The sequence below is a fragment of the Strigops habroptila genome, chromosome 5 (assembly GCF_004027225.2).
Source record: "Strigops habroptila isolate Jane chromosome 5, bStrHab1.2.pri, whole genome shotgun sequence".
NCBI classification, from domain to species: Eukaryota; Metazoa; Chordata; class Aves; order Psittaciformes; family Psittacidae; genus Strigops; species Strigops habroptila.
In genome coordinates, this window is record NC_044281.2 from 59,983,065 (window position 1) to 60,008,605 (window position 25,541).

Sequence of the window (25,541 nt, forward strand, 5' to 3'; positions counted from 1 at the left end):
TTTTGAGGGTAGCTTGGTGACAGAATACTCTATTAAATCCTACCCTACCAGTTTTTGAAAAACTGAGCAGACACCTATTTGACAGCTCTAATAAGAGTACTGAACCGAGATACCTTGCCTGTCACTGCAAGTGTTGGCACAGGTGATGCAAATGACTGCTGCAAGTTTAGTCATGAGGTATTTTGCTACCTTCCCTGCCCCAGCGCTTGTTCCAAAAGATGTCAATGAATTTGCTTCTTCCTTCAGCCTCTCAAATTCAGTTACCCAAAGGTCATACATGGTACATCTATGTGTGGCTGGGCTATTTGCAAACTTGAATGTTCACTGTACATATAAACAATGCACCATACACAACCAATACAGACATCTGAAGAGGAGAGGAGGAACCTGAAGTCCCACAGAGATTTGTGGTGCCCCTTATGCCTTCTCATCTCCCTCTGACTCATTTTTTCTATTTACAGGCAGCTGACTCCAGGGATTCCCTCTCTATGGCGCTCTATTCCCAGTGTTTTTCATGGCTCATTAGCAAGATTAATACGAAGATCAAAGGCAAGGAAAACTTTAAGTCTGTGGGCATCCTGGATATCTTTGGCTTCGAGAACTTTCAGGTCAGGATTTTGTCTTTGCAGGGTGGGTTGGTCTGATAGATGTCAGCCCATACAGGAAGGAATTTTGGTTGGTTTGTATCCTGTTTAGGTTAGGATAGAGCATCCTGGAATGTCTCCACTGCCACTTACCCCTGGAAGCAGCAAGATATGTTTAGCTGCCCATATCTGCTATCTGCATTAATGTAGACTGATGTTCAAGGTCTGGTTTGTGACACAGGCATTAAGCAGATGTACTGTGATAGATAATATTGAATTTTTGACTTGTGTACAAATTAAATGTCCAGCTTCTACATGCATGTTGTTCATTTACATCTGTTTTGCTTTGTGTTGAGAATCTTTGTGTAATGCTTCTGACTGCAGCTGATGAGGGATGAATGTTGAACAGCAGTATAGTGACTGCTCTGATATTTCACAGAAGAGCAAGCCTAGTGACCTAACACTAATGGAATTATATTTCTTTCTTCCTAGAAGAAATGTTATTGTCTTTAGCATCCTTTACTACCATTTAGGCCTACTGAATGAACCTTGCATGAGCTACAAAGGCTGTTTTCCTAGGGCACTTCCCCATACTGTCCTCCTCAGGTCCATCTGACACCCCTTGCCTCTATGCTCTCTGGCATTATTCCAACCAGGCCTGGCACCTTCTCCATCGCTATTATAGATTCTTTTAGAGCCCAGCTTAAATTCAGTTTTATAATCTTTGTTTCTTCTTACAGGTGAATCGTTTTGAGCAGTTTAATATTAACTATGCAAATGAAAAACTCCAGGAATATTTCAACAAACACATCTTCTCCTTGGAGCAGCTGGAGTACAACAGGTGACAAACAGAGGGAGCAGGGCCCTATTTCTTTAATGGGTGGTTGAATGGAGGACATCATTCCTCCTTTGTGCTGTCCAGTCCCTATCAGTAAGGCAGGAAAGGCAACTGGACCTTAGTGCAACTCTGACTGTGGATGTATCTCTGTGCTTTTCCAGCATAGGTAGGTCACTTGTCTCCAAGCAAAGCTTTCTCTCTTTCTGTAGTATTTAGAAAGTCCAGATTCCCTTCTATCTATCTCTCAGCTGAATGGGAAGATCATGGGCTTTAACCAATTAGAACACATGGTCACTGGCCTTGTTACTGATTTCAGTAATGATTTACCTAAGGCAGTGGTGGTGTTATGCAGCTAGAATCTTGGTGTGCAAAAAGTAAAGTCCCTAAGGATAGATGTTAGACAGCTGACAAGTCTTTCTGTCCTAGAGATTCTGTGGTATGAAAAGGGTTCTTTTCCTCAGCAAGAAGATTTAATTCAGGCTGTTTCCTGAGCTTAAAGAGTATGGGGCCTTCTGCACAGCTGTTTCACTTCTGCAGGCTTCATGTTGGATTGTATTTTGTGAAGTACCTGGGATGTTCTAGATTATTTCTGCTTCTAGAGAAGGCTGCTAGACAAATACTTCTGTTCTTGCTCTGAAACAGAAGCCTTTATGTTTGTGAATGAAGCAATTGAATAGGGTCAGTGAGGGCAAATGAGAGCAGCCTTGTAAAAGGAGACAGTTGAATAGGCAATTCATGAAATGCTAAAGATTACGAAACTGCAAGGCTATATATGCACTCACTTCTCAGGCCAATTCCACCATTGCAGGAAGCTTGTGTTAAGAATGGTATCATAGTGACAAAAGATTTTTTCCTGATGATTACATAGGAGTGTAACTTCTGTGGCTGAACTTTGGAAAGAACAAGAGAATTTTATTATTCATCATGTTATTTTAGGATGAGGTGTTTAAAGCTCATCTTTCAGAGTATCAGCTCTGCTTCCTCAGGTTTAGTAAATAGCTCCATGTATTTCACCATTTGATTAGATAAGGGGTCTGTGGCACTAGAGACAACTTGGTTCATTTGTGATTTTGATTTGCTTCAGAAAACTCTGCTCCCTTCAATTCTGGAAGGTCGTCTTGCTCTTAGAAGGAATCCAAGAGGTCTTTTCACTAAAATAAAAAAAAAAAAGAAAAAAAAAAAGGCTCCTCTGACACCCATTGTTGCAAAAATCTGAAACACTGTGAACTGATTTTTTTTGTCGTTAAGTGGTTAAGATATTTTGTTCCCTGTGAGGGATAGATAGTTCTTTCCATTCTTCAGAAATTATTCCAGTTTGTTGCTTCCAACTGTTACCCACAGGTTTCTGAATGCTTTGAACCTGAAAGTACAAAGCCAAGGCTGAACGGTTTGTAGACAACAGCTTTGCTATCTTCAAAATGTTAGCCTTCACCTGAAAGGTGTCTGTATCAGAATGTCAGTAAGTAGCTTCACACATAGCCTGTAGTCTTCCTTGGATTCCTGTGCAAGAGCTATTTCCAGGCTTTGAATTCTGAAACCAGAAATGGCGTGTATTATGGGAGTGTAAGAAGGTGATAAGAGAGGGGAATACACATTCAACACAGATTTACAGAATTACATGCATAATTTTCGAAGCACGCTTATCGCGCTGCTATGCCTACATGAGCTCTCATTCTGAAAGATGTAGAGTCACCCTGCAGGTCCCCTGCATGTCAGGCCAAAGCTTATCTGTCTCATCCTCTTCAAAACTCTCCCTGAAAAGTTGCTCCTGTCTCTTCTTTGAGTGGACCCATGAATTATGGTTCAGTCTTCTGGTGGATGTGCTTCAGGCCTGCTTTCCAGATTGGTGGGTAAGCAACTGGCTCTTGAAGCTGTGTAACAAACTGTCCATCATGACCACCACTTGGTCTGATGCTCATCACTCCTGAAAGAACAACTGAGAGCAACTACAGTTTCTTACTGCTTGGTGTGGAATTTGCTGAACGACTACAAGATAAGCATCAGTCTAAAACACTGGGATGGCTAAGAAAGGCTGTCTCCTACTTCCATCTCCTTGTGTCAGCCAGTGCATTGTGTGTCCTATTCTTTTTCCTCATACATGGCAAAGCCTAATTCCTGCAAATTGTCTTGAGTCCTGGGACAGCTGCCATGCTCAGCTACTTCTGTTCTCCTGCACCTCAGGGCACTGGATCTTCCATTTCACATCTTTGTTCTGTTTGTTCTTGACTGTCAGGGAAGGGATAAACTGGGAAGCCATTGACTGGATGGATAATGCAGAGTGCCTGGACCTTATCGAGAAGGTGAGCAGTTATCTGTGATGGTTTCTAGGGATCACAGTGGGGACTGCGGATTGTCTTGAAACCTTCCTTAGGGTTTCCTGCTTTTAAAAACAGGTAGTTGCTTAGATCCTCTTCGCATCATGACCTGGCAAAAGTATGAGCTGTTCTAGCCATAGTCCCGGCTCAAGAAAAGAGATCTCTGCTCATTGTTGAGAGTAAGCTTAGGGAGGGTGTCATAGTTTTAGACAGGGAGCAGAGTTTAAGTAAAACCTTAATGTGAATTTTTAATAAATAATCTCCATTTATGTTCTGCTTGCTGAATGCATTGACTGACCAGAATTCTGCTTTTAGCTCAAGCTTTGCTGGGTATAACTCAGGGGTTATTGCTTAATGTGCTGTCTAGAACTCCGATTCTTGGCTTGGTGCTGTGTAGTTAGAGCTTTTGATGACTGTAAAAGCCCCTTTCTTGTTTGGCTGTAGAAACTGGGTCTACTGGCTTTGGTGAATGAAGAGAGTCGATTCCCCAAAGGCACAGACAACACCCTTCTGGAAAAACTTCACAGCCAGCATATGGTAAGTAAGAAAATAACCTGGCAGGCAAACGATCAGTATGTTAGCCCCATCAGCATTTCAAAACTAAAAATGAACATTTTGTTGATATAAAATATGTGCTTTGTGCAAGAAATTTAAAATGCCTTAAGCCCAAAACCTGAAAATGGTTGCTTGCACATATAGAGAGAGGGATTGTGCGTTCCACAGGCTGTAGGTAGAGGAGATTTGAATCTGTAGCATGGGATGGAGGTCAGATTCTGCTGGTCTGAAAATGGGACATGAGGCAGCACCCCAGGCACAGGATGCGGCTGCACAGTGTGCATGGGTTTCTCCTGCCAGCTGACTCACAGGAGTCTGCTCCACAGCATGTCAGATCTTTGTCTCCTGGGGCTGGGGACAGCTTTTGCCTCCTGACTTTTAATGAAAGCTCTCTTATTGTTCCTAATTAATTAAATTCTTTCCTCCTCTTTCTTGCATTTTGGACACAGGAGTAGAAGGGCTTTTTCATGCAGGTCAGAAAGTTATCCTGGGGACACAGAAACCACAGCAAGATCACTGTAGCAATCTCTAACTCTGTCTCTGGTACAGCCGACACGGTTCTTCTTAATAGAAAATAGACTGAAAACAAAGCAAATGAAACCCTGTAGCAGAGACATACGGAATAATTTACTACTGTAGTAAGAACATTGTCAGCTAATGTTTCCCAATCCTCTAATTCAGGCTTCATTCAAGCTGAAAATGTGCAAGTTTGTATCCTTTATCTGAACTTTTTTTTTTTTTTTAAATGGTATGGATGCAGATATTCTTATTTTTCGTATTTGTATCCAACTCTGCTAGTAATACCCATGACTACAAATTGGATACAATAGCAATAATTTCTGGTTGGCTGCTTACGCATAGTTCTGTGGAAGTATTTCCTTTCTTTAGGCTTAAATCAATGCCTTCAGTTTAGTCCACCATAGCTTTCCCTTGTATTAGGTAGGTATATGAGAATGCCTGATTTACCTTCTTATTTTTTATCATTGATGGTATTTTGTTAACTTTTAATATAGTACTTATGAATATTTTTATTACATCACTTCTTTTGAATTTTGTTTCTGAACTGTCCCAACCTCCTCAGTTTGTCTCCAAATGGAGAAATTTCGAAGCTCCTCTTTCTTTCTGCTGTTTGTCTCTGAATTTCTCTGCATCTTTTCTCTATTCTTTTCTGAGATAAATAATCAGACCAGAATGCAGTTTCCTTGGTAAGAAGGTACCTGTGGTTTATTGTACAGCAGCATGAGACTATCAGTATTATTTTGCATTCCCTTATGCCCCACAACATTTTGGTTGCTATTTTTGGTGATTTCTGTGCATCAAGTAGCCTTTTCATTAAGCTGTTCATAGTGTCACCTCTGTCTGCTTTGAGGGGATAGCAGTTAACATGGAACCCTATGAGAGATGGAAGAGGCTGAGGAGTTGAAGTGCAAGGTGGAATGATGAAGTAGATAGTGCTGTAGAGTTTGCATTTTTTGAATGTGACAGTGTCATTTGTACTTGTTAAAAGTCTCTAGTGCTAGCTAGAAGAGCACTGGAAGGCATCCAGCCCATGTTGCTGGAAAGCCTGAAGGATATTGTAAGAAAACAAGCTCTCTTCTCCGTGTTTTCTGTGGATTCCAATAGGCTTAAGGAGGAAAAGCATAGAGTTGGGATTTAAGAGAGTATGACCTCTGATACAACTGGGAAGGGGAGCAATAGGGGAGATGGGAGAAGGAACCAGAAGTGTTGTAGGCATGGGTGAAATATAAAGGTTTGGTAAAGAGCGAGAGCAGGGTGCCCATCAACATGAGAGAGTAACGGTCATGTTTGGAGTGGAAAAGAGGGAAGTTTGAGGCTGGAAAAAGATGACTGGATGGGGGAAGAGAAGAGCAAAGAAATTAGGTCAACATGAAAAGGAAAAAGGCAATGAAAATGTTTTCAATAGCAATAACAAATTATCAGGGTCAGAAGCCATCCACCTGATACTGCTAAAAGAACTTGAAGATGAGAGCTGAATTACTAAAGTATTATGGAACATCATACTTCACATTTTCTTAGTACTTGTATCTGAGAAGGTGGGAAATTATTTCAATTTTTAGAAAGAATTATAGGCTTGTAATCCATATATCACTACTGGGTAAATTCACAGAATGTAAATGGTGAGTTATCATCTCAGTGGAGCGATGCCTATAAGACTCCATCTCATATGAGCACTGAAGTGGAAGTTTTCTCATGAGTTACAGGGTAAGGCTGAACTGAGAGGTGCCTTATGAAACTGATTGGGTTGTAAAATGATGATGAAAAGCAGTGTAGATAAATGTAAAATGGTGTGCCTGAAGGAAAACAGTCCCAGTTTCATATTTGAAATGATGGGCCTGAGCTGGTTGCTGCTATTCAGGAGCAGCAATCTCCCAGACAAAGGTTGTGATGGATAGTTCCATGGAAACATCAGCATGGTGCTCAGTAGTAATAAAAAGCCCAGATCAACTATTAGAAATTCCTAGGAAAGAAACAGATTAGAAGCAGAAAACATTGTTATAGCTCTGTATAATCCATGGATCACCTGCACTTTGAACAGTGTACACCACTGGGCTCTTCCACTCAAGAAGGGGTTATATCAGATCTGGTCAGCAACAGGTCTGGGATAGCTTCAGTGTTACAAAAAACTATGTTGAAGGAACCCTGCAGTGTGGAGAAAAATGACTTAGGGAGGATGTGATGGGTTTAAAAGTCACACATGGCCCATGGAAGACAAATGGCATTAATTGAAGCCAGGCTCTATTTCCCTGTGCGGTTGGTTGAGAGCTTCCTCCAAAAGGACACCCTGGATGCAAGAAGTCTGCATGGAATGGGCAAATATTTCAAAGAGAAATTTACTTGGGAGTTTCTAGCTAGGGAGACTGCGTGAATATAATTGGACTTTGAGAGAGTATTAGGCTGAAAGTATCATTTGCTTGCCTTCTTGTTACTCTACCCTACATAACCACTGCTGGAGGCAGAATCCTTAGCTGGATGGACCATTGATCTCAAGCAGCAGGCCTGTTCCTACATAGCTAATGTTTTTCATAGAACAAAGAAGGGAGGGGGGAAATGAGGTAGTATAACAGCTAGTAAGAGAAAGGAAAAATTAATATTGAAAAAAGGGCAACAGAAGTGCAAAGACAGATGAAACATAGAGGAAGACAGGAGATTGGTATTATACTTTTCTTGACAAAGCAGAGGTGTGTAGGAGTTCTGCAAAGCTGCCATCTTCCCTGCATCCTGATCCTGTGTCCTGCACCACATAGTCTGTGTGGAGCGCAGTCTCCTCAGGTTTCAGACATGCAAGAATTAACATTTCATCCATGGCATGCGTGCCCAACCTTGATTCTGCAAGCCCTTGCTCACATGAGGAATGCCTTGAAGGGCTGGATTTTTCCATCTTATTGGAATACCGTATTTGTGATGTAGCTGCAGATAGCAGCAGCAGATGTGGTCGGGCTCTGCAAGAGCTAAGGTCCTTCCCCATCCCAGCGTTGTCATAGTCATGGCAGAATTCCTGACTGAGCCTATTTATTAGTACACTGGCATTATAAGAAGGCTTCTTGTGCTTTCATTTCAGAGCAACCACTACTATGTAAAGCCTCGGGTAACAGACCATCAGTTTGGAATAAGACACTATGCTGGTGAGGTAGGTGTTCATGGTGTGAGATGTTTGGTGTATCTTGGGTGTGTGGTCCTGCAGTTTAGATTCCAAAAATCAGGAATATCTCCCAGAGCTGTTTGTGTTTCTGCACAGTTAGTGCCCCATACCAGATCAAAGGGAGTGTGATGGGCGTAAATTAGCATGGCATTCTCCAGTACTTATATTCTCCAGCTTGGACATTTGTTTGAGTTTCTCAGCTAATTTTTGATTTGGGAGATAAAATCCTCCTTACTTCTGTTACTTACGTTGTCTTTTCTTGCACATTCACAAACAAAACCCAAAGTAAAAGTCACAAGGATAATTTGACTCTTGGGGAGGAGGAGAAAAGGCTAAATACCTATTGCAAAAAGGAAAAGGTCTCCAAGCCTTCAAGGTTAAATGCTGCTCTTTGTTGTAAAGGGATATGGAGCAGATGGAGATGTGTCAAGGGAGGGCACCTGCACACTGAAGAAGGGCTAACCTCCTAGAATCGTATCTGCAGAGCACTAGTGGTGGGGAGGTCAGGGCACTGGGTGACATAGTTAGTATTTCCTGAAGTGAATGGAGTTCCTCACACCTTGCAAACAATTTCCCCACTCACACACCACAGGCAAACCTCTGCAGCTGTTTCACTTGGCTTCTGGTTTTGAGGTTTTGGGGGTTTTTTGTGTTTTGTGTTTTGATTTTTTTAATAACTGATGGCTAAAAGCCACTTTCTTGCCAGTAACTGAGGAACTCTGGAGCTCTTTGACCCCAAAAATTTGGATCTTGGCACATGTCTGCAGCATTTCTTTGTAGCTCTGCTGGAGGTCTTGTACATTGAATTGTTAATGTAGAAGTGCTTAATGATTTATACAGACTGTTCTAGTGTCTCTCTCTGCGTTGCAGGTGCTATACGATGTGAGAGGCTTTCTGGAGAAGAATAGAGATACCTTTCGAGATGACATTTTAAACATGCTGAAAGACAGCAGGTATGACCTTGTTATGCTTGTGAGGAGGCCACATCTCTTGGGCTGGACTAAGCCACATTCGTGTAATAACTAGACCAAGGAAAGCAGTTGCTTTTGTCTGAGCATCAGGCATCATTCTTCAGTTTGTGCTTCAGTGTCCTGGCAAAAGAAAGGAAAGCTGGAGAAGTCAGATAAGGCACAGATTTAATCAATACTGTTGTCCCAGTTTTGAAAAAAGCTATAAAAGCATGTCAGAAATCCCTCCAGGCAGTGTTGGTTTTCTCCCTCCTCTCTTCTCCCATTCCTCTTCTTTCCCTTATCTCCCTATCCTAACAATGGCAAATTTGCCCCTGAATGAGTCAAGACTCTGCCATGCTGTCAAATGCCAGCCTCTAAATCGAGGCTGTTTGTTTTCCAGCCTTCTTGTTAGTGGAGAGCTTCTGTCCTTATCCTGAGCCAGACTGAGCCTTTGCTGTGGGACCAGGCATGGCCTTACTATTATATGCCACTGCTGCAACATGACCCTACAGAATTGAGCTGATGTTGACCTTCAGCAAGTCTGGAAGACAGAGGTGGTGCCTAGTAGAAGGAGAGAGGCATTTAATAACTTGGTGGACCCTAGAAGTTTTTGAGTAGCAACTCTACCACATGCCTCTTACCTCAGTCCATGTATTGCCTCTGGGCTCCAGCCTGATGAAACTGTTTTAAAACTGCATCTTCTCTGAAGCCTGCTGCAGAGTTTGCACTGTGAGCACCCTTGAAACAACCTAAGGGAGCTGAGAGTATGAGCTGCTCATAGCTGCCTTACTTGGACAGTGGCATCTGGGGAACATTTTACGCAGGGCTTGAAGCCAGAATTGTGGTTATCATTGTCCAGCATAATAGAAGGACTCGAGGTTTTTCAACAAGCCAGAAAGGGAAATTCTGCTAGAAGCAGTCATAACAATAAACAGGCACAATCAGTGCTGGAGAATTTTGTGCAGCTTCATAACAACACTGTCTAAGGAGTGGCAAAATGGTGGAAGATTCCCAGGAGCTTACATGCGCTGAGGGTAGCTCTAGAAGTCCTCTAGGCACAGAAGGGCTGTGGTTGCAATTGCATGAGCATGTCGTGTGCCAGCCATGAAAGCTAGGTCAGGAGGGGTGTGACAGCACAGTCTAGCTGGAGTATCTTCAAGGTAGTTTCACCTAGGGGCATATAGCTCAAGGGAGATGTCCTCAGTGCAGAATGGAGATCTTCCTTTGTGTAATATCCTACTTGACAGCATGAGATGGAGTTTCTGGTTTTGCAGCTGAATGTGGCATACAGGGCAGCCCACAGGATCTGGGCAGCCACATGGAAAGTATTAATTTCCTCACTGAAGTGCACAGCTGAACTGCATCCTGCAGCCACTCTCTGTGGCACAGCAAGAATAAAAATGAGGTGGTTCACACTGGGACAGAGCAGTAGCTGAGAATGAAAGCCATCTTCTCACAGGCAGTGGGTGTCTTGCATCTCCTTTAATTCTTTTCTTCTCCCTTAGGCTGGACTTCATCTATGACCTTTTCGAAAGAGTCTGCAGCCGGTGCAGTGAAGAGACACTGAAGATGGGCACCCAGAGGCGCAGACCAACTGTCAGTTCCCAGTTCAGGGTAGGATGTTTTCCAAGAGAGCAGCAGGCTTCTGGGGAGGAGCAGATGGGTAAAGCAATGCCTGCAGCCAAGAGGAGTCATTCATCCTTGTTTTGTGTCCAGCACTGGAAATGTGAAGGAATGTTGTAGTTCTAAAAAAAGACAGTGCTACTGCCCCAAGGATTTCTCTCTGGTGTGAAATGTGAGATGCTAAGACTGATCAGGGTGGAAGAAGAAAAGAATATTTTGCTAAGTATATGAAGTTCTTGAGGTTCTTAGATCTTCCATGTTGGTTTGGTGTTTCAGCTAAGTGTATGTGTCCTTTTAGGCCACATCTTTTACAAACATAGTGGCAATTCCAATAAAACCTTATTGGGGGGATCTTGCAAGTATGAATCTCAGCCCCTAGATTGTCTGCAAACCTGTTAGTTTCACAGTTTTAGTTTCCTATATTTAAAGTTTGAGAGACTTGTAAAAATAACTCACATCAGCTATACAGCTCTGAGAACAATGATGGCCACTTTAAAACAGCGTTAGAGTAAAATAACTGTTTGGGTGTGTTTTGGACAGGAAGTGATCTGCATTACTGAAGTTTTGGTAGGCAAAGGACATTAGGAATGGGAGGGATGCATGAAGATCCTGTTGCATCAAATTTAGCACCTTTCCCTCTTATTGTGACAGATCCTTTGGGTTTTGTCTTTCTGCTTTTTAGGATTCTCTCCATTCCCTGATGGCCACGCTTAGTACTTCCAACCCATTCTTCATCCGCTGCATCAAACCAAATACAGAAAAGGCAAGTCTATTGTCCAGCAAAACATGCTCATGCGTGCACACAGACCTTCATGAGCACTCACTTGCACAAATGGCGGACAGGTGCCTCCATCAGGATCCAAGCTGAGGATAGGAGCCGTTCCCTCTCAGCTTCCTTTTTTCCTTCTGGTTGTTTTACAGTTGAGGAAAAATACACCCTCCTTCTGGTAATCAGATTAAAAGACTATGCTGTATATGATATGTTACAGCCATTCCTACCTCTTTCTGTGCTTGTGCAGAGTCCAGAGCTGTGGTAGAAGCAGCAGTTGCTCCTGTTTGTGGTGCTTGTAGACAGTTTGTTCTGGAATGCAGGACTTGTGCAGTAGGAAGCGTCTTCTGCAGATCCCTGGCTCTGAGGCAGAGGAGGTGGATGCTTCATGAGCAACTTACAGTGCTTAGAGACTGGCTCTGGCTTGTATTGTGAACTGTGATGGGAGGACACGCTGCTAACTAGATTGGGTGGGGAGCTCTGAACCGATAATTTTTGTGTGTTTTGAAACTGTGTGTGATATGGCAGAAGAAAGCCTGCTGGGGGTTTTATGCCAGAAAAGAATTCTCCAGTTTGTCTCTAGTTTGGCTGGAGAGAGACTGCAAACAGAACTGAGTCAGAGTTCTACATTTTGTATGTGTTAATGCATTATATCTTGCATTATATATATAATGCATTATTGCTTTACTGCCATGATCCAACTATGACAGCAGGCTGCAGACTGGGTTTTTTCCAGGATCTGCCCAGCTCCCTTTTGTCCCTTTTTCTGCACCATGCAGTGTTGTGAGGTTGCTTTCCCTTTGACCCAGACTTCCCCCTTTTCACCTGGCATGCCCAGATACGCAGGGCTCGCTTTCTACAGCGAAATGGATGACTATCCATCGTGACTATCTGTGCTCAGAGGAACAGTTAATGTTCAAGTCAGCAAAGAAATAACACCAAGATCAACACTTCCTGTCTCCCTTCTTACTTGTTTTTTAATCTGGATCATTATGTAGGCACCGAACCTCTTCAATCCAGATGTGGTGCTAAATCAGCTCCGGTACTCAGGGATGCTGGAGACAGTGAAAGTTCGAAGAGCAGGTTTCCCAATACGGCGCCTTTTCCAGGATTTTCTCAGCAGGTAATTGCTATCATTGTACCCCATGCTGTAACAGCCCCAAGGTATATGATTCTATATGTTTATTCCCTCTATAACTGCTACTACTGATATGAATCATTCGTGGGATATTTTTCTAACCACGGCCTTATTGACCATATCATAGACTGATTTGGAAGCCATTTCAGGGACTTGCCTTTAGGGTAAGTGTCAGAATGGAAAAATAGCCAGACGGTCCATTTTTTCTAATTTATTTTTGTAGCTTTGCCAGAGATTTGCTTGTGTGATGCTGTGAAACCCAGCTGGTCATAATATGTGAAAAGAAAATAGGCTGAAGCAAATTTTAATGGACAGTATAGTTGATGATTAAAATTGGAAAAAATGATTATTTCTTTTAATTGGCTGCATCAAAAGGATTTCTTGAAGTTCAAAGCTAGAAGAGACCATTGAATATTGCTTCCTTTGTCTCTTGCAGCATTAAATGCCACCACTATACTGAACAGAATAACTTGTGTCTGATGAAAGCACATGTTTCAGAAAGACAGTTGTTCTTTACTGAAAAATGCTGTTTAGTTTGTACTTTATTACTGGGATTGCAACAATAATTGCCAGTGTGGTAGGACAGATAAAGGCTGGGAGATGGAAATTTCCAAATTGGAAGGCAAACATGAAGAAGGGAGGTCCCAGAGGAAGAAGGACTAATGGGAGGAGGATAATTAAAGTTAAAAAATTAGGGAGGGGAGGGGGGGATGCGTTACTGTCATATGTAATCTCATGAGATTTTGTTTGGTTCTAAGGTACAAGATGCTTGTGAAGGGGCCAAGTCTTTCAGACAACAGCAGAGCTGTATGTGCAGGCTTTCTTCAGATCTATGACAGCAGCAAGAAAGAATGGCAGTTGGGTAAAACCAAGGTACGTCATCAATGTGGGGTGGGGTATGACTTTATTCCAGGGGCAAGGGTATGCAATTGCATCTGGTGAGATTCAAGCCAGTAAAAAGGGCAAAGTAGTGATGACCCTTTAAATACATTGGGCTATGCAACTAACCTGTAGCATTTCAACTATTTCTCAGATTATGTATCTAGAGATGTAAAAGACTTTTTAATTTTGTCTAAACTTCTTCTCATTGACCAAGTCAGATTGACTTTGTTGTGTCTGATCCAATTGCAGGATCCAAAGAGGACAAGCATGGATCTCATTTTATACATTTGCAATGTGTGCCACTACTCTTGCCTTGTGTGCCAGACGTTTTGCTTTGCTTGGCTAACCCAAATTCTTGCAGGAGGCAGTGAGATGCTGCTTGGTATATAGCTAAACTGTGAACAGGTAGCTAGATCACCCGATGTGTGGCAGCTTTCTGCTGTGGAAGCTCAGCTGATGGTTTGTGCAGTTAGCCCAGATGCTAGCATACATTTTCTAGGAAAAGGTATCCAAATACTTCTTATCACTTGCAGAATTCAGACTTTATTTCTGCTCTGGTGAATGTTTAACAATTCTCTCTTGCCTGATATAGTCTGGATTTGGGGTGTGGGTTGGGTTTTTTTTTGTTTAGAGTATTTGGTTTTGTTTTGGTTTGGTTTGGTTTGGTTTTTTTTCCCAGCCATCCAGATGGAAATGTACCACTATCTTTCATTTAATAGAGAGGGAGCTGGGTGTTTCATTCTGAACTTTTTTAAGCTTTGAGTCAGTTTCAAATAGAAATAGAAACTCTCTATCACAACTTTCCACATATTCCAGTAAATTCTTCAAAGAATATGCCAAGATGGATAGTGTCCAGTTACAGACAGCATTTCTAAGTAGAGGGTATGCAGTCCATATCCAGAGCATCGGGTGGTCCGTGAAAGCAACTTTTCTTGCACTTTTTGCTGTTAAGCCTTCAAAAAAGTAGTTCAGAGTATTTCCAGGGTTGCAATGGAACCGAAGCGATTCTAGGGAATAATCGCATTTGATTTGCCAGGAGATCAGATAACGATATTTGTTACTTTGAGCAAACATTTCTTAATGAGTGGGTAGACTACAATGTTTCTTAAAGAGCGAGCTCTTTCTCTCGCCTTCTTAGAGGAGTGGTGGCAGCCCAGTGGTAGTCTGGGCTATGAACTCTGTGTGACAACCAAGGAAACCACTGGCCTTTGCTATGAGGAGGAGATGTATTAGCCTGAAGTTTCTATGGCCTTCCTTCACATGCCTCTACTTACATTCAAGAAAGAAGGTTTTATTGCGTAGTTGTATTTCCACTCTGTGATTAAAGTGTTCCTAATCTTTGATTTGGGAATCTGGTGTCTCTCATTGGTCCCTCCAAACCAGGAACCATTTCAGTCATTCTTGTCCCTAGATAGCCCACACTGCTTGGGTGGCTGCCAGTCTCACAGCATTTTAGTGTTAAAGACTGTGTGGAGTGTGTGCACGTTGCAGATTTGCTTGGGCTGGGGGAGCTTTAGAAAGTAGTGGTTAGAGCTGGTAAATACAGAATTTGAGCTTTCTTCCTAGCATGACAAGAGATGGAAGATTGCTGGGCTACAACAAGGGCAGCAGGGAAATACATGTGAGGACCAAACTCATGTGCACATATTCACCTTTTAAAGTATAAAAGGTATAAGATATGTAGCTGGAGTCCAGGGACTACAACAGACTGACGACAAGCAGGAAATCCAGGCTGCTTTGAGCCCCTGGCAGCAATAGGATCCCTTTTCTCTTCCGTCCCTGTTGTGCATCCTGAAGGACTGAGTCCATCTGTCTGTTTTCACTCACTCCTTGACCTGCACAAACAAATTCTTTTGGAAAACAATGTAGATGGTAAATTGTGGCAAACAAAAGGTGTTTATATTTTGCCAAAACACCTGATGTGCTCTAATGTAATTTTTTGGAACAATTGTGTCCTATAAACTAAAACTTGGCTGAAGAGCTGTATGCAGCATGTTGGTAAACAGCAGTCTCTCTGCTAGGGCACTGGTTGGTGCGAGTGTGCATGTTGTGGGAAGAAAGAAATTATTAAGAGTTGGCAGTCTTTGTATCTCTGTTTCTTTATGACTGAGAAAGAAAACTGAAAGCAGTTGGGAAGCAGTTGAGCCATCTTGTATGGTTATAGAAGTTTTTTTATATTCAGCACAGTTTGCATTAGAGATGTGTGTCTTAGTAAAGGGGAGCATTTCTATTTATTCTAAAGAATATATCACTCCAAGGCTGTCCTGGCCTGTTCCAGCCTTGCTGCCATGCTGAATGGCTGGCCAGCCCCTGGCTGCTCTAAGGTGCTGTCACCATTGCCCTAACATTTCATTCTTCAGAGGAGTTGCTTGACGTTCTTTTTCATGCTCAGATGGTGGCAAAGCCATTTCATTGCTCCCTTGGAGACCCCTCAAGCAACTCTGCTTTGTGCCAGTGCCCCCAGAAACCTTGACCCTAGGAAAGCAGATGCCAGGGTGAGGCTATGCAGAACAGTGGTGCTTCCTGGTAGTGTCTTCCCTGCTGCCTGCATCAAGTTGTTGTGTCTTGGTTTTGGTTTACAGAGTGCCTTGTCTGCATTCATGTTTTAACTGGTGTTATGTATCACAGGCCTGGAATACTTAGGTTGATAAGCAAAAGAGCCCTAACTTTCCCTAACTTTTCCAGAGGCTTTCAGGTAAGGGTTAAGTTACCAGCTAAGGGGCACAGAGTGTAGGTCACTGTCCTGGAGAAAAGGTCCCCTCTCTGTCCTTGCTGCCACTTGCTGCTACAGGTGCAGCTCTGGGTACCCAGACAGCAGTTCCCAGAACTAACCTTGGCTTACGGAGTCACAAGTGGCTACTGAAAAAGGTGTGACAGGCCAATGGGGATGTAACCTAGGAAGAAGTATAAGGGGTGGGTGAAGGCTTATAGAAGGGGGAATACTTCCTGCAAAATGAATGGAAGGATAATTATATCCTTAGCAATTGTTTGGAGGAGGAAGGAAAAGACTGCGTGAATTAGTGCAAGGGATTGTGAATCTTGGGAAAGGAAATGGAAGAGGAAGGGCAGGATGATCTTTTGTGTTTTTCATTAAGAATAGAGCAGCTGCTGTGTTGGCAATTGTCAAATTAATGTTTATAAGAGGTATTAATGTATATAAGGCAGGTTTTATCCTGTGGCATGGCAGACATGAGGGCTTGGATGCAAACAAGCAGTGTGATGATGGAAGAGCTTGTGCTAAGGTGCCCTTGTCTTCAGTGGGGATGGAGCAGCAGTTTCTGTGCCCCTTTCCTCAGTGCACGTAGACCTCCTGCCATACTTGCTCATACCCACGACACAGGTTTCCTATGGCTGTTTAACACAGTAATCCTTGCTGTTTGAAAGCTTTCATTTCCACAGTTCAACCTGCTGCTTTGCAGGGCCTGTTTGAAGGAGGAGATTTCTGTAGACTATTTGGCATCCAGGTCACGGTGACCCACTTCCTGCTTTTCCCAGTGTTGTCCCCAAGAATCGTATGAGCCCACTTATAAACACATGGGTGCACACACAGTTCCATTTGTGTCTGCACATATCTACACATAACCTTCACATGTTCACTGTTGCACTGATAGTGCTTACAGGCATTGAGGTTGTGAGGAACACTGGTGCTGCACTGTGGTTTAAAACTTGGCCAGTGTCTAATATAAGCAGATATGATAGAAGTAACCTTGTATGTTTTGTTCAATCATTCCTTCCTCAGATGAAAGTGATCTCATGTTTTCAGAAAGTGAGTATGATTTATGACAAAGAAACGGCCATCTTACAAGTTATTTCCAAAAGGCATCAAAAATATTTCTGGATGTGAATATTTTACTCTTCCTTGTCACATATGGGAGTCTGAAAAAAATCCTCAAAATGCCAGTAGCTTATAACTAGGTATTATTTTATTATTTTAGGTTAAGCCCTCACTCTCAAGCATAGAAAAGGCTACGGGGTTAAGGTTGGGTCTTGCTGAACTCCACATGCCCTGAAGTTAGGGGTTTTTTTCCCCCTCCTTACTGGCACAGCAAAGTCTGTGCTTGCTAGGGAAATACTGATGGACTGAGTATTTTTGCAATTTGATGAAGATAATGGACTGAGACAGTGTTTTGCTGGCTGCATTCTTGAAATGGGTGACTGCTGCTTGGTTCTGGAATGTAATGGAAAGAGCAATCTCTGCCTGAAAGAAGTCTTTAAAAGATTGTTGAGTTGACAGAGGGAGTGGATGTACAACTTGCAGGGAAGGATGCCAGCTTCATGGTTGGCAGTACCTTGATAATGAACCTTCTTTTAAGGCTACCTATGGTTACTTAGTCATTACAAAACAGCTCATTTCTTAAGGCCATCTTAATGGAAATGGCTTCCCAGGAGAAATTCGAGTCCAGGGAAGTCACTGGCTATGGGTAATAACTCAGGGAGAGGTTTCAGTACATAGTGGTCATTGCAGGGGGAAAAAAAAGAGCCTAAATAAGTGATGAGGCCAAAAGCAGTGATGGAAGGGAAGGTACACAGAGACATAAGGGGAGGCAAGTGGGGAGGGGGAGAGTTTGTGTAGAGCACTGGACTAAATGACTGTTCAAATCTCTGAACATCCCTCTGGACTCTCAGCATAGCCACATGGATCTAATGAATTCGTAAGGCATTTTTACTGATTAATGTAGTTCTGCAGGTTGATGAGTGTCAGCTCACAGCCTGTGTTCACAGCAGTGCTTTAACAAGGAGGGCAGCACTTTCCTAATGCAGTCCGTTCTGCTGCTGGCCCTGGCAGTGATTTAGCCAATGTCAGGCAGCAGGTCACACTAGCGTGGCCATATGGCAGTTGTTGCTCTGACTACAGCTTGTATGGACATAGCTAACTCTTAGCCAGCTTATTCTAGGCTGGGTACTGCTAGCAGTGTACTCACAGTGCCGTGGAGCTCCATGCATGCTGCAGTCCATCTCAAAAAACAAAGCATTCATTTGAGCAATTTGTGCTGAACCCTGTGCTAACATAATGCAAGCCAACTAATTTAAAGTAGCTCAGATATGTCAGCACAATTCCCGTAAATATGCCCTTATCTTGCTTGTATCTCAGTCCTTTTGTCTCTAAGATAGCACCGTCATCCCTCAAATAAGCGTTTGGCACTGAGCAGAGGATTGAAATACTGGTGATGGAAGATGGTTGAGAATTAAAATACTGGATACTGAAGTGCAACCAGTAATACTTGGGGACCTCTCCCATCGGGGCTTAGTTCCCTCTAATGCATGTTGCACTGCTGAGCCTCTTCAGCAAAGAAGCATCTCCACCTCCGAGTTCCTGGAGTTTGGTGAAGGATTTCAGCTCCAGAGGACTGAGGGTGCACTCAGCTTTGCACCTCGACAGGGTTTTTAGCTTTCCAGCTGTCTTCCATTATTAGGATTGCTGTTAAGATTTCTTCCTGGAGTCTAGAAATCTGAATTTTCCTCCCTTTCCTTGAAATGCGGAGGAGTTTCTTTGCAAAGTATTTAATCACCCAAGTAGGTATCAGTGCCAGCTGCAGGAAAGTACTGGACTGTGCAGGGAAAGCGCTCAGCTGGGAAAGAGTTAATCCCAGGCGCAAGCACAGGCTCTCCTCCTCCCTCCTCTTTCCCTCCTTCCTCCGCTCCCTCCCTCTCTCTTTTAAGTCTTGACCACAGCGTGAGGGAGGTGGGGGTTGGGCACGGAGTTTGGTTCATGTCGCTGCAGAACTTTTCCCGGTGCCCCGCGTACGGACTGCCTGGGCGAGGCGCCGAGGCAGGCGTTCGAGCGGCGCGGGCGCCGGGACACGGGGCGCTCTAAGCGCTGGCCACCCGGGGATGAAATCTCCCGGCTCTCCCGGGGACTGACTTCTTTCCTCTCTTTGTGTTTACTGAAACTCCTCCCCGTGGCGTCAGGTTTTCCTGAAGGAAGCTCTTGAGCAGAAGCTGGAGAAGGATCGGGAAGAGGAGTTGAGGAAAGCAGCTATAGTCATCCGGGCCCACGTCTTGGGCTACATGGCAAGGTCAGTGCTGGGGGCTGCCCCACCATCTCTGTGCTTGCGTGCCTGGGTTGCCCCGAACCCCCGCTTTGCTCTGTAGTCCCTTCGCATCCCTCCCTTCTCCTCCTCCAGTATTCCAAGGGAGAGTTGTAATATCTGCCCTCCCTGCCGGCATCAGTTCTGCTGAAACATTTCTGCACCTTTGACACCTCTTCTTCAGTTCTGGGCACGCTTGCACCCTCCCTCAGCACTGCTCAGCAGGCTTCTGCAGGGACCTCTGTACCCATTGCTTGCCTCCGATGACACCTTTTCCTTGCCTTCAGGACTTCCCTGGCTGAGCCCCAGCTATGCTTTGGGTCCCCTCCTTTTCCTTATGCCTGTCAACTCTTGGTTTCTGCTCCCCCTCCAAATCGCTTCTTCCTCAACTTGCAGCTCTGCCTTTGCTCACCCTCTTCCCTCACCCTGCCTGTTTGCCTCGTGATCTCCCTCTCTTTTTAATTAACTCTTCAGAATTGGTTTTTGGCCAGCTTTGCACCAGTAATCTCCTCTCGCCGCTCCCTTTTGCACCTGACTGGAGGAGGGTTGGGAGAACCAACTGCAGACAAACCGCCCCTCCTCTGCCCCTCCAGTCAGTGTAACAGCTGACTTCTTAATGGCTGTGGCATGCACACTTAATCCCAGTAAGATGCTCTTTCCTGGCTGGTCTCTGCTCCAGACACCTGTCAGTCAGGGGTGTGAGGAGGTGAAAGCCTTGGCCAGCAGAGCTCTTCCAGCAGGCACTCTTCTTACAGCTCCAGTTACACCAGGTAGCTCATTTTGCATTGGGAAATGTGTGCAAGGTTGTACCCTGCCTTGCCAAAGTGGAATATCAGCAAAATACACATTTGGTCTCAGGGGCTTTTATTCATTGGTTTATTTCCCTCTAGGAAGACAAATGAGCTAGCTCTATTGTTTGTACATGAGCTTGCAAGTTCTTTGTGTCAGGGCCTCTGCTCTATTTTACTCTGTGTCTAGCATTTGGAGAGAGGGGTAGGGATTAGCACAGGAAAATCGATTTTTCTGGGAAACATGACTGCAGGCAAACTGAATTACTGCTTTTCTGAGTTCCTTGGAAGGTAGCTGCTGCCTTGCAGGGCTGTGATGGAGACAGTGTTGCAGCAGTGTTCCTTTTGGCTAGAAATCTTGTGGTCCTCCAGTCTGCACAGGTCTGAACTACTCATCCCACACGTTGCTTTTCTGTGTCTCATCTTCAAGAGCAAGCTGTACTTGTGCAGCCAGAGTGGGAATCCTTACAAGCAGCTGGAGGTAACTGGACTTTGCAGGAGAGGAGAGCAGAGAGTGAGGAAAGAGCTAGGGATGGACACTGGAAAACTTTTCTGTGAAGAGTTTCCAGTTGCACTGCACCTGTTTTGGAGAAGGTCCAGCAAGAGGGAGTTCATCTGGGCGAGTGCTGAGTGGTCTGTGCAGAGCTGAGCAGAGGTCAGGAGTACCAGGGTGTGCTGCCTTGAGCTTGATACCATTTCTGTTAGTTTCGCAAGGATAAGTGTATTTAAATTCATTCAGTCTCACGCAAAGTAGGTTGGTGAAGAAGGGTACATATGCCACAGGAAAGATTTTACTGGTTTCTTCCCCTTTGTGAACTTGTTCTGTGAGCCTGGAAAACCAGCCCTAAGGATGAGAACGTTTTCTTTGTCTCATTCCCTACCGCCTAGTATCTCTGACTAATCACTAAAATGTGAGACAACAAAATGAAGCCCATTCAAGTGGTCCCATTTTTTACAGCTAATCTGTGGAACTCTAAGCTGCAGGATCCATGTACAGATTTGGCTGTGTCCCTGGATTCTGCAGGATCTTATTGCTCAGGGGAAGAAGACAGTAAGAAGTTACTCCATAGCCCTGTGTTCTCTAGTCCTTGGAGGCATAACTGCTAAGTACAGCTCATCAACAGAGTAATTAACTAAATTCCAAATGTGGCATAGGAGCCTTGCAGCTATCCTGGTTTCTCTTGTGATACATGGTCAGGATGTCTCCCAACTCCTCAGCATGGGCTGCAGGTATTATTTCCTAGGCCAGTGCAAGAGGGTGAGTGGAAAGCTGCACAAGGGGAATGAAATTCACGTCCTGTGTACAGCAATTCCAGCTGAAGGGCGTCCACAAGCTTGGCTGCAGTCATGAGGAATGAGGGGGCACTTCAGCCTGGCAGATTAGCAGGCGGAGCTGGCCTGTAGCTGGGCAGGGCTTGGCACATGTTGCACTTGAGAGAGTTCCTGGCAGATGCATTTTGTAAAAGTCAGAGTACCCTTTTTGATGCACTTACATCTGCCTTGGCAGAGGGTGCATCTGCAGCTGTTCACACCCCATGTGCAGGGCACAGGGAGAACAGAGGGAGAAGCGGTGAGGGGACTGCAGCCCCAGAGCAATTAATTTAAAACCTCCCACTTCTTACACCTCTTCCTTTTCTTTTCTCTGCGTTTCCTCCCTTTGACTTAATACTTACGGAAAAGAGTGTGACCTCTGCGCACTACTGCTATTAGCATCCCTCTCCTGATTTTCTTGACTAGGCTGACATATCTGATCTGCAGGGAGGTGGCAAACTGTCAGCATGGGTCCCTGTTGCCATTTGAAAGGGGTTTGATTGCCAGGAAAAGGATTTTGAGGCGTGTCTTTTCCTCAGGGGGTTGCAGAAGGTCTGTGGGAAGGATATGTGAGAGCAGTGTGCTTTCTAGGACTGCAAGACCTCACAGGATTACCGTAGCCTGCTGGCCTAAGATCCTGCATAACAGCCCCATAGCATTTCCCTCTGCAAATCCTGGTTTGGAGTAAAGAAGGTTTTGATTTGAATAGTACCAGTGATCATTCTCCTACAGCAAGATGTTAAGGTGTCTAAGATACATTCAATTACTTCTAAAAAATATCCACTTATTTCCAGGCTGAACAGACTTCAGCTTCAGGTCAGTTAAATCTTATGTCCCCTTTTGGATAAATGGATATGGCACCCAAAAATGTGGGTACTTTGACAGGGATCAAGCATTTCCATAACTTTCTCTTTCTTAAGGTCATGGAGCAAGTGCTCTCTTTCTATAAGCCAGAATTTCTGCTTCCCATCCTGCTTCCTCAGAAATCACTTGAGGGTCTAACATTGTTCTTGAAATGGAGGTGCTAACACTGAACACAGGATAAAAGTAGCAGTGCAGTCCCCTTCTACACAGTATTTCTGCTTGCAAGTGTAAGAATCCCAATAATTTTTTTTCTATAGCATTGTGATGGAATCTGATGATCTGTGGCCCCAAAATCTTTTTTTGATTTGCTGCTTTCTAACATAGTCCCACATCAGGTGTGTTTGGCCTTTGATTCTTCAATACAAGACCTTATGTTTGGCTCTTTTGGATTGTTTAATGTTTTCTTGAATCTAGCTTACAAATTGATCCAGATTACTGTGTAATAGTAACTCTTTTGAGATTTGCCTAGTTTGTGTATCACGTACAAACTTCTACCAGTGACTTTTTTTTCAGGTCCTTGGTAAAAATAGTCTCTAATGCAGAGGCAAGAACTGACTTTTCTAGAACTTCGCTAGACTATAGAAATACTGAATGATAATTCTTTTTTTTTTAAGGCCTTACTATGTTTTTTGGTTTTAAAGTGCTGCAGACTTGATTATAGTATCATTATTGTTTAAGCACAATATTGTGCAATGTAAGTATATGTTTATGGGAGCCTGTTACAATGTTACATTCAGCAGTCAATATTGTAGTATTGCTGTGCTTTCCCCCAAACAATACAAGATTAATGTGACTAGATCTATTTTTGCCCCATTTTTGCTTTCCCTAGAGTAATTCACTTTTGGCCACTGAAAAGATAGGTCAGTTTGGAACTTGGTTCTCATACAGTAAGGCCATTTAGATGCTTTTATTACAATAAATTCACACTGAGTGATTATGCTAATTGCACAGTGAATGTGTGTATGTGCAATGCAAGGAGACTTTGAACCAGTGGACCTCCTCTTTTCATGTGCTAAATACCTATCCCTTATCCTCTGAGGATCTGCACAAAAGTAGGTGCCCATGGTAACAAACCAGTGGTAGATACAGGAGTCAGAACAGTGAGGAGGATATGATTTGAGGGTAATGTCAGTAGAGGAACAGAAATTGTGTCATTTCTGAAGACTGTTTTTCGAAATTAATTTTTCTGTGTACATGGTAAGATTGATCGATATACTAGGGCATGAGAAATGCAAAGCATGTATTACTTCATGGCACATTAAGTGTCTGGTTCTGTTTTCAGGAAGAAGTATCAGAAGGTGCTAGCCAGTGTTGTTATAATCCAAAAGAACTACCGAGCATACTTCTGGAAGAAGAGCCTGCTGCGACTGAAGGCCTCTGCAGTCACCCTGCAGAAGCACTGGCGTGGCCGCCTGGCTCGCAGCCTCTACCAGCACCTGCTGCAGCAGGAACTCAGGCGGAAGCAGGAAGTAGAGGAGAGAAGGAGGCAAGAAGAGGAAGAACAGATCAGAAGAAAGGAAGAGGAAAGACAATGGCAAGAAGAGGAGGAGCGTAGGAGGAAACAGGAAGAGGAAGAGGTGAAGGAAAGGTACAAGATGGTATCTTGCACTTACAATTCCCTAGCACTAAGGGAGGTGTACAAGCGGGTCTGGTGACACTGGAACAGCAATTGCATGAGACAGTGGCCCAATGCCAGGGGGCAGAGTTGGGGTGGGCTTGTAGGAAGTTTAGAATAGAAAAGCAGTGTAGAAAAGGAGTGCACTGCTTCCTTTACGAAATCAAATTGCAGTGCATTTTTCCCTTTGGAATCTACCTGATTTTCTGCTTTGGAAAGTACATGAAAGTTTCACTGATTGGGCAGAGATGCATAATTTTCTCATTGCTTTTGTAGTGGTAAAGGAAGATTTATGCAGTCTTCCAAAATCTGGAAGGATTAGCAGTATGAGAAGATACCAGTATCATGGGTCTTGGTGTGTCCAGTAAGATGGGTCAGAGAGCAAGATGGGCAGTGTACCTCTGCTGCTACTGCTGTTCTTACACTCACGAGAATACACATGCTCTCACTGTTCTGCTGCTGTGTATCATCTCTCATCAGGAATATGGATGTGTCAAGAGATCAGAAGGAGAAAGGAAAAGCTAATGTGACAAAGAGAGGCAATCTGTGAGCAGTGACAGTACACCTATTGAGAATCCTGCACTTCATGTATCATTTGCTGTTCACTCTGTCGTTACCTACATCCTGCCCAAACTGGGTGTCTCTTTTGATATTCTTTTGTTTTAAGAAGCATAAAACTTCAACTACGAGATTATTACATAAGTTTTTGAACAAATAATCCTGTGACATTTTAAGTTTTTCATAAATAGTTGGTTATGTTTTTTATAGGCTTTTGTAACATACTTGTCCTGATGTTGGATCTTGGCAGACTTAAGATGTGTGACAAGCATCAGAAAATTCTAAGGTTAGAATCATGTCACAAGAAAAAGAGATTGCTTGCAGTTTCGCTGGAGATAGTAGGGTGGTGTATCTGCTGGGACAAGAGATGGAGTCAGTGACACCAGTCAAGGGATTTGTTGAACAACACTGAAGGCTTCATTTTATCATATGTCAATTTTCAACAACAGCTGTGCAAGTTCAGAATGTTATAACTAGTTTGCAAATATCACATACTACAGACGCTCTCTTGGGTCTAAAGTCCTCATTGTACTATGTAGGACCTGTCCCTACCTAGATAAAAGGACCTATTTAGCTTATTGTCTAGTGTGTTTCTGTCCCTGCACTTTGGTTCCCAGCCCATGAAAGCTTTGATGAACTCAGCATCATTGTAAAGAAGTGTCAGTGTTTCTAGGAATTGGGTGAACTGCTCATTTTGATTTCATTTTCTACTTGGGAAGTCAAATGGCTTCATTCAGAGTGGGTAGCCAAAAAGCTACTAGCAGACCACCTTCACTAAATCCTGAACTTCCATGGGACCTCAAAAATGAAGTGGAAGTCCACAGAAATTGCAAATTGGCTAATCTACTGAGAACAAGCAAAAAAACCCAGCACACACAGAGAGAGAAGTAGAAGGCCCAAGATGCAGCATGAATTGTAACAAACTAAAAGTTGGCATGCAGTTATTGTGCATACACTTAGGGAGATATGGAGCAATTTGGTCTACTGTTCAACAGGAATGAAAAATTATAATGTTGAGAAAGCTGAGGTACTTTACACTATTTTTATTCATCTTCCCCAGA

General features: G+C 43.5%; 1 protein-coding gene across 3 annotated transcripts in view; it reads left to right on the forward strand.

Annotated features, from left to right (window-relative positions):
- The window catches only part of LOC115608793 (unconventional myosin-X-like), a 94,430-nt gene that overhangs the window by 39,043 nt on the left and 29,846 nt on the right, over positions 1–25,541 (forward strand). For 2 of the 3 annotated variants that reach the window (XM_030488118.1, XM_030488119.1), the window contains exons 12-23: positions 462–608; positions 1,325–1,425; positions 3,656–3,722; positions 4,182–4,274; positions 7,873–7,941; positions 8,824–8,906; positions 10,409–10,517; positions 11,209–11,289; positions 12,294–12,418; positions 13,192–13,306; positions 19,226–19,332; positions 23,590–23,895. In XM_030488118.1, the coding sequence (XP_030343978.1) occupies positions 462–608; positions 1,325–1,425; positions 3,656–3,722; positions 4,182–4,274; positions 7,873–7,941; positions 8,824–8,906; positions 10,409–10,517; positions 11,209–11,289; positions 12,294–12,418; positions 13,192–13,306; positions 19,226–19,332; positions 23,590–23,895 (1,403 nt within the window). The remainder of the gene's footprint in view (positions 1–461; positions 609–1,324; positions 1,426–3,655; positions 3,723–4,181; positions 4,275–7,872; positions 7,942–8,823; positions 8,907–10,408; positions 10,518–11,208; positions 11,290–12,293; positions 12,419–13,191; positions 13,307–19,225; positions 19,333–23,589; positions 23,896–25,541) is intronic. The other variant, XM_030488120.1, reaches the window with a different exon arrangement.